The sequence below is a fragment of the Diospyros lotus genome, chromosome 4 (genome assembly GCF_014633365.1).
Source record: "Diospyros lotus cultivar Yz01 chromosome 4, ASM1463336v1, whole genome shotgun sequence".
NCBI classification, from domain to species: domain Eukaryota; kingdom Viridiplantae; phylum Streptophyta; class Magnoliopsida; order Ericales; family Ebenaceae; genus Diospyros; species Diospyros lotus.
In genome coordinates this window covers 3174839-3183890 of record NC_068341.1, presented here as the reverse complement: position 1 = coordinate 3183890, position 9052 = coordinate 3174839, and the positions used below count along the sequence as shown (strand labels likewise).

At 35.5% G+C, this 9052-nt stretch overlaps 1 protein-coding gene across 1 annotated transcript; it reads right to left on the bottom strand.

The window, feature by feature from the left end:
• Positions 1-436: 436 nt before the first annotated feature.
• Positions 437-8131, bottom strand: LOC127799149 (putative calcium-transporting ATPase 13, plasma membrane-type). Its single transcript, XM_052332900.1, has 4 exons — positions 7921-8131; positions 1235-1520; positions 998-1148; positions 437-880 (listed from the first exon to the last, which is right to left on the bottom strand). Exons 1-4 carry the CDS (start codon positions 8129-8131, stop codon positions 437-439), a joined length of 1092 nt encoding a protein of 363 aa, XP_052188860.1.
• Positions 8132-9052: the final 921 nt, after the last annotated feature.

The window sequence follows — 9052 nt, the reverse complement described above, 5'->3', positions numbered from 1 at the left end:
ATGAAGGAAGATGGTCCAAGGGAAGGATGGTATGACGGCGGAAGCATATTCGTGGCCGGCCGTATTCCTTTGTCGTTGCGGTCTCAGCCGTAAGTGACTTCAGGCAAAGCAGGCAGTTTGTGAAGTTATCCAAGGTGGGCAGCGATATCCCGATTGACGTCATGAGAAATGGCAGGCGACAACAGGTTTCAATCTTCGAGATCGTTGTGGGAGATGTAGTTTGCTTGAAGACTGGAGACCAGGTTCCAGCTGATGGATTGTTCATGGATGGTCACTCGCTGCGAATCGATGAATCCAGTATGACAGGAGAAAGTGATCGCATTGAAGTTAATTTAGCCCAAAACCCTTTCTTGTTCTCCGGAACCAAAGTGGTTGATGGCTTTGGCGGAATGCTAGTTCAAGAACCTCGGCTGCAATTGGACTGGAGTCTCTCTCATCAACAAATTCTTGTCCAAGCCAGAACTTTCATCTGGTTGAGCGTGAATGTGCCGGTTTTGTCTGTACATATGGTGGTGGCAGAGCCCATTGTCTCACATGCAGAGAGCTTCCGAACCATATCCTGATCAGCCATCATCCTCTTCATGGAATGAGCCAGAGTAAGCGTCACAGCCAACGGTAAGCCCTCAGGAATTGCGACAACGACGATGGTCACTGCATCGGCAATGATTCCCAGCACAGAATTGACCACATCATCAGCTTTCGTCCTGCTGCCGTCGAATTCTTTGTTTCCATTCTCATCTTCCGTATTTCCTGTAAAGTAGCGCGCCAACAACACAACGAGAACTTGGAAAGCAACTGCCAAACCCACTTTACCTATTGATGAAGCAAGCTGATTTAACCGTGCTTGTAGGGGCGTCTGCTCATGGGGAATCGTGGCTGACTGTGCTCATCATGTCACCCAGATCGTATTTATCCCAACAGAGGTGACTAACATTCGGCCAAAGCCGTCAATCACTTTGGTTCCAGAGAACAAGAATGGATTTTGGGCTAAATTAACTTCAATGTGATCGCTTTCTCCTGTCATACTGGATTCCCCGATTCGCAGCGAGTGACCATCTATGAACAATCCATCAGCTGGAACCTGGTCTCCAGTCTTCAAGCAAACTACATCTCCCACAACGATCTCGAAGATTGAAACCTGTTGTCGCCTGCCATTTCTCATGACATGAATCGGGATATCGCTGCTCACCGTGGATAACTTCACAAACTGCCTTCTTTGCCTGAAGTCACTTACGGCTGAGACCGCAACGACAAAGGAATACGGCCGGCCAAGAATATGCTTCCGCCGTCATACCATCCTTCCCTTGGACCATCTTCCTTCATGCCAAATCCAAGAGAAAGAGCTGCCCATGCTAACAAAATTACAATAGTGAAATCTGTCAAAGTCTGCCACACAAATTGGAAGAAGCTCTTCTCGGGTGGCCTGCCGCACTTGTTGGTGCCAAAGGCCTCGTGGCGCCGAGAAAGATCTTCGGAATCACCTCGAATTCCATACTTAATATCGGTTTTAAGAGTAGAAGCTATACCCGCCGAATTCGACAAGATCGTCAAGGGCTTTTTGCTTCACAAGACTGGCAAGGGTTGAGTGGCTAATGTTGGGAAAAACAGGGGACCGATTCTTCAACAACATTGACGATTTCCAGGCGGCTGTAAGATGGAGCAGGGGAAACTTTTTTCTTGTTGGTGGGCGTAACGTGTTTGTTCAAATGCGAGAAGGCCCTTGAACAGTAGATAGCAGTAAACGCCAAGCGCCATCTCTTCATTTTGGTTTACCAATCTTGCTCCGGAGAATGAAGAAATGTGGAAGACTCCGGCTTGGTGGAATTGGATTGTTTTCGTCCCTTGCTTATAGACCAGTCACCCGCAAATTTTTAAATTCTTCACCAAATCAACGTGTATAAAATATGGATTTGACCTCCTGCCCGTGTCCGGCAAATTTTTTATTTTGCCCGACACGGACGCGTCGAGCATTTCCCACCCCCCCGGCCCCCACCCAAAATATTTTATTTATTATTATTATTAATTTTGTTGATATTTTATTATTTTATTGTTAATTTATAATGCATAAACATAATAATATTTTTAATTTATATTTTATTATACAAAATATTTTATTATATTTTGTTGATGTGTAACAAAAAATTTAGATTATCATACAAAAAAATCAAAATATAAATATTAAATTGATTAAAAATATATATCTAAATATATAATTAAAATAATAAAAAATTTAAATAATTATACGAAAAAAATAATAAAGTACGAGAGTTAAAAGTATGGACTTGACCAACTAAGTTTGAGTTTTTATAAATATTGAATAATAAAATATAAATTACAAATATTATTATGTTTATGCATTATAGATTAATAATAAAATATTAAAAAATTAATACTAATAATAAATAAAATAGAACAATTGTTTTTTTTGGGAGGGGGGGGGGGGGGGGGATGGGATGCTTGACATGTCCACGTCCGGGGCAAGATAAGAAATCCTCGAGGCGGTTAAAAGATCAAGATTGCAAAAAGTTTATAAACTAGTAAATTGTATAAAAAGTAAACGTGTTGTCAAATCATTAATATTTTATCTTCTTTTTAGTTTTATTTTGGATTACAGTTAAAATTAAGTTTGATTAATTACAATTGAAAAAGTGGTCTACTAATTTAAACTTTAATCCTTTTAGTTTCAATCGATAATTCTTTTTATATTATTTTTTAGTTAAAAAATTTGATTCGCATTTGAGAATAAAATAACTAGAATGCCTTCCTAAATTTTAAATAATTACACATAATTTTATTATTACAAATTAATTAAAATAAAAATATACTAAACTAACCCTTAAGTGAAAAGTGGCACTAGTTGATAATTTGAGGGATAAAGATAAAGAAAAAAAATGAAAAATTGTAATCACTAACCCAATAGGAAAATGATAAAATTTTAAATTTTAAATTAGAAGCATAAATATAATGTTTGAAAATTCAATCAAAACTATATTTATTAAGAAAAAATAAGAAAGTTCAAATAATTGTGTATTTGGAAATTCAATCAAAAACAGTATTTATTGACAAAAAAATGAATTCTTTGGGGATTACTTTGCTTCGATAATTTAAAAATAAATTGAAAACTAATTTCTTTTTTTGAGTCAAAGATGAGTTGAATTTTGCTAAGGTTATGGACTAATTGGCTTTTGTATTTTTTTGAAATAAATCGAGATTTTACTTGTGTTTAGTAACTAATTATGGTTAGTGATTATATTTTTTTCACTTTTTTGTCTATTTTTATTTTTCAAATCATCAATTTGTGCTATTTACTCCACTTAAGGGTAAATTTTATATTTATATTTTTATTTTTAATTGATTTATAATAATAAAATTGTGTGTAGTTGTTTAAAATTAATTTGGGCATTGTGATCATTTTTTTGGCATATAAATCTAATTTTTTTGGTCCGTAAATGATGTCAAATGAGATTATCAATCTAAAATAAAACTACATAGAGGGTTAAGCATTGCAGGTTATAAATTGTGAGAGAGTTTAATGAATTTTAGCCTAAAAAGAATAAATTTTATATATAATTATTATATGTTTGTCTAAATTGTATTGAATATTTTTGTGTTTTTAAAAATGATACTCGTTTCTGAGATCAATGCCTAGTGGCCTCGGCATGGCATATTTGAGAATAATTGAATTCCTAATTGTCTATTCGATTATATCTGAAAATAATTATTCTTTTAAGATTGTGAAGATTTACTTAAAATCGCTAAGCACATTTAATTGAATAATAATGCTATTTGTAAGAATAATTTATGGGGTGTAATTAAATGACGATCTTGTCACTTTTTCCTTGTTGTCAATGAACATTTTGTCAGTTTTTCCTCCAACAACCTCTTCTCTCTCTCCTATTCCTCTCATCATTGCCGTCACATCCTTATCGTTACAATTGACCATTAGTCGTCGACCTCTCGCTATGGTTCTTTATCATAAGCCATTAATTTAAAGAAAAAAACATCACCATCTTCTCCCAAAGTTTAGCCTTACTTTTATTCATCAAAAGTCAACAAAGTTTCAAAAGTCAAGTAAAACTTTTGATAGTATGACATTTTATCTCACTTTATGCCGCTTTATTGTTTGTTTGCATGCTTAAAGAATCCACATACAAGAATGTATGAAGTATGAACTATGAAATTTCGTGGCATAATACGTACCGAAATGGATTGGTGACTGGTGAGAAAGCGAATTGAATCAATCGAGAAGACGTCAGTCAATGGTTGCTGGGCGAGATACTAACGCCTTGCCGAGAAGACGTCAGTCAATGGCTTCCGACTTCAATTTCCCTACCCACCAAACCTCGTTTACAATTACAGAGGCTATTGCAAAGGATGATCTTATTTTGATACAATGCAAGAGAAATAAGTTTTAATATATAAAGTTAATATAAAATTAAACAAAGGGAAAATATTGTTTAAACATAAATTTTTTTACATTTTATATAATATTTACTTAAACATTGGCCTAGTCAGTCCAAAGTTAATAGATTGTTGCGCCTCTTCCAATGTCACCTCTTTTTCTGGTGTCTCTTACATCTTTTTCAATTGCATCTCATCTAATCTCTCTCTCTCTCTCTCTTCTGGTCTCTTCTTAGCTCCCCTTACTCTCTTTAGTTGTGTCACTTCAGATCTAGCGCAGTCTTCGGTCTCTCTCTCTATTTGGTTGAGTCTCCTCAACTCTCTTTCTTTCTCCAACATCTCTTCAACTTCATCTCTCTTTGTCGTCACTTGATTTAGAGGATGAAGAAGAAGATAATTTTTCACAATTAGCGATGTGTAAAGTCAAAAAGGCTTGTCTTTGGCCTTATTCTCATTTCTCTTACATTTCAAATTCTTCTCCTTTACTCTTAGTTATCCAGTTGCTTGAGTAAGAGTTATGTAGATTCACTGGAGAGAGAGAAAGATAATTGAGAAGACACCACTAGAGAGAGATAAGAAGCTGAGGAGATGTCGCTAGAGAAAGATAGAAAGTTGAAGAGATGGCAGAGAAAGAGATGAGATGTAGGAGAAGACATAGCCGAAAAGAGAGAAGTTAAGGAGACGACACCAACAAAAAAAAAATAGACGTTAGAGAGAGTGAATTGAGGAGACGTCAGAAAATTGACATGTCAGCAAGCGTCCATATCACTTGCTGATCAAGTGTTTAATGAGTGATTTTGTACGATTTAAAACACATTTAAAACCACAAGAAATTTAGAGTTTCACAAAAATAAAAACATAAAAGATCAAGAGCAAAAATATATTTTTAGCCCATTGCCATCCATGTTCATGACTATTCATGCAAGGAGCATATACGCAGTCATACATGTGTTCTAGTTTATATATATATATAATGAGATGTGCAACCACAATTGATTAACCAAATACATATTTTTTGTCTTTAGATTTTTATGTTTTTTTTTGTGTGGTCACTTGAAAATTTTATTATTTCAATTATATTTCTTAACGTGCATTTTTTGACATCTTTTTAGTGGGACAATTCAAACTTTTTATTATTTCTATTATATTTTTGTACTTATATTTTCAAGTTAATTTAATTCCTTGTACTTAAATGTGATAAAAAAAATAAAGTGAAATAAATTAATTTAATCTTTTTTTATACGTCAAAGTATAGAGTTTAAATTTGATTTGAAAAATGTAAATATAGTGGTGTAATCAAGATAATAAAAAGTTTTAGTTAACACATGAAAAAAATTAAAATATAAGATTAAATTGACTAAAAAATATAAATATATAAGTGTAATCAAAATAATAAAAAGTTTAAATAGTCACAAAAAAATATAAAAATACTAAAGCAAAAATATGAATTTCGCCGCTGTAAATTAGATCGAGATCAAAAAAATTTAAATTGAAAATTGAAGATCAAATTGGACTGACGGGATCTAGTTTCTAATAAATTAATTTTATTTTTGTTAATAATTTTTGTTTTAAATTATTAACAAAAATTATTTTATTACATTCATAATTAGCTCATATTAAAAATATTATCGATGAGTGGATAACTAATCCAAGTCAGATGAGTGGGATAAATTAATATCTATTTAAAATTTAGATACTAAATAAGGGATAAATTAATTTATTATATTATTATTTTATTTAATATTTAACTTAATACTATTATTGTTTAATCTTGTAAGCTCCCTCGTCCGGATATCCCAACCACCCGGATTATCCGAACGGGAGTGCCTACGAAAGGGAAAAAATGAAACACAAGACAAAAACTACCCTGACATGCATACACAAGAATGAAAACAACGGAAGCTAAACTATATATATGCATGCACTACGGGAACAACGCTAGCATAGCGGTCACAAGATAAATAAAGGAATATAGACACTTGTGCCGACATATACGAGACACGAGAAATGACCTAGCACAGTCGAAAATAATAGAGTAAGTCCTACTCAGACATCAGAGTTGTCAGTGACTGACAAAACTGCCTGTACACCATACCGACTCTGCCGCTAAACGCTGACCCCCTTGCTCGGGCCCACACTGGCACTACCTGGAATGATGGAAAGCAAAGTGAGTCGAGAAACTCAGCAAGCATAAAAAAAAGAAAAGCTGAAGGCTGAACATGCCCAGAAAACTCTCCCCATAATAAACCTCCATGTACACACAAGCCATGAGACGCTACAACACAATAGTATAGCATAATAAAAGTACATACCGATCCTTGGGACCCACACAAGACACGCGGCACCCAAGTCCCATACCATCCTGCCGCTATCCTGAAAGGCAACATGTATCTCCAACAAACCTGCGCGCGCTGTTCCGGGTCAGTACTCCCGTCACCAGTCCATGTCGGTACTCCCGACACCCGAGCCATAGGCTCCCTCAGAACGGTACTCCCGTCCGAGAACTATATATTACCAGTAGCCATGCAATGCACATAAAAATGCAATGGCGTAGTGAGCATCAACGTGATACACTGGCGCCCATACATCTAGGCATCAGGCCATGCTCCGCCCACATAGTAAACCACACGCGATGCATATGCCCGTGCTAGATGCAACCTAACCAAGATAGAATGTCCATGTCCAAGCATACTCAATAAATGAATATCCCAACATGCAACCCGTACCCATGTACATATCAAATCATGAACAGTAATACAATGTAACTAGTCATGCAGTAAATCACATACTGGCAGAACTAGTCAGCAGTGTCTGGCACCGGTCAACGGCCAGTGACTAGGAGTGTCCACCCGACGGTCCACATCAGGGTTGTACAATAGTCTACCCCGACGTCACCAAATAGCCGACCCCTGCCCTACTGCTCGATAGCTCTAACCGAACAATAAATAAATTCGAGAAAACTGTAAATAAACTCACACGTCTAGGAACCTAGTTCCCAAGTAGGGTTCAACATCATTCCCAAGAGGAGTGGGGATGGTACAAACCCCCGTAGGCTCATGATAAATAAAGTTCAAGAAGTTTCGGATTTAATTTAAAACAAATGAATAATAACTCAATAACAATGCTAGACGCCGAATTAGGATAAGGGAAGGGATAAAATATGAGAAATTACGGAATCTCTCACGGAAATTAAAGAACATGAAGAGAGGGTTAGGAACTTGCCTTTACATGGTCGTTCTTTGCCTATCTTGCACTCCCGCTGCGAAGTAAAACATTTCCTAGCAAATAATACAATCGGGACTTAAATTAATTAATTCTAATCACGTAAAATTTATAATTTAAACATATCTCACTTCTATTAATTTTTACCCACGTACCTGATCACTTCTCATGCCGAAAAATCCCAAAATTCTATTATTTTTCTCTTATTTTTTCTTCTTTTTATTTTCTTTCCTTTCTTTTCTTTTCTTTCTTCTCCTTCCTTCTTCTTCTTCTTTCTTCTCGCCCCTGCTCCTCTGCCTTGCTTCTTCTCCATTTCTTCTTTCTTTTCTTCTTGTTCTTCTTCCCGCGGCCGAACCAACACCGCCACGACCTTCTTCCACCAGCCGACGCCGTCTCTAGCCAGCGGCACCACCGGCCAGCCCCGCCTCCAGCTCCGCCTCCCATGGCCGCGCACGTCGCCGCTGCTGTTGCTCTGCATCGCCGCCGCTGCTGGGTGCTTGGCTGCCATGGCCGCCCGCGACCGCACTCGGCTGCCTCCGGCTAGCCCTCGACCACCAGCTCTCTCTCTTTCCCGATCTCTTTCTCTCCATCTCCCTCCCTTTCTTTGGCTCTCACTCTCTGCTCGCCCCTGAGCTCTCTCTCTCTCACTTTGAAAAAACATGGCCACTGAAGATTACTTAGCCTCCACGCACACGTGCACAGCCACACATTTTTAACAATGTTAATTAATTAAATTTAATTTTAATTAATTTCATTTATGCTTTTATTATTTTTGAGATTATTATTATTATTATTATTATTATTATTATTATACCTTAGATCTTCAAATACTGAAATTGATATTTATATATATATATTTTTATCATTTTCGAAATTTTGAGATACTACAAATCTAAATACCAAACATGTGATAGTAATGATATATAATTTGGATATTGTTGACATATAAAAATATTTTATAATTATTGTTTTATAATTTCAATATTTTACCCGGGCTTTTGAAAAGAGTTATTTGATTATATAATTAATTATTTTAGAATTTGAAATTCTAAATCCATTGTTTAAGTATATGGTGAAGTGCTAAAATGATCTTTGTATTTTGAAAAATATTAAATAAATTACTATATTTTCATATTTAGAGTAATTTTAGCTATCATAACAGATGTTGTCTTGACGGAATTGGATGATCATTTAATTTGATTATGACAGAGCACAAATTAGTCACTCTACCTTAAAAATATTCAAACAAATCATTATGTCTTTAGACTCAAAAGCTACTATTTTGTTTTTATTTAGGTGTCTGAGCTTGGTTCTATTAATTTTTAGGAACGAATGACCTTCTTTCTTGAAGTATCTCTCAAATAAATTCAGATGTAGACATAATTTATACACACTTAGAGTTAGACATTTGATATAGTTCATGCAAGAT

Coding starts and splice junctions, on each gene's coding strand:
- LOC127799149 (XM_052332900.1), bottom strand. CDS start 8,131: ATGGCAGCCAAGCACCCAGCAGCGGCGGCGATGCAGAGCAACAGCAGC. Junction 1,149..1,234: donor TTGTCGTTGCGGTCTCAGCC/GTAAGTGACTTC, acceptor GAGAAATGGCAG/GCGACAACAGGTTTCAATCT. Junction 881..997: donor GAGAAAGCGATCACATTGAA/GTTAATTTAGCC, acceptor TGATGAGCACAG/TCAGCCACGATTCCCCATGA.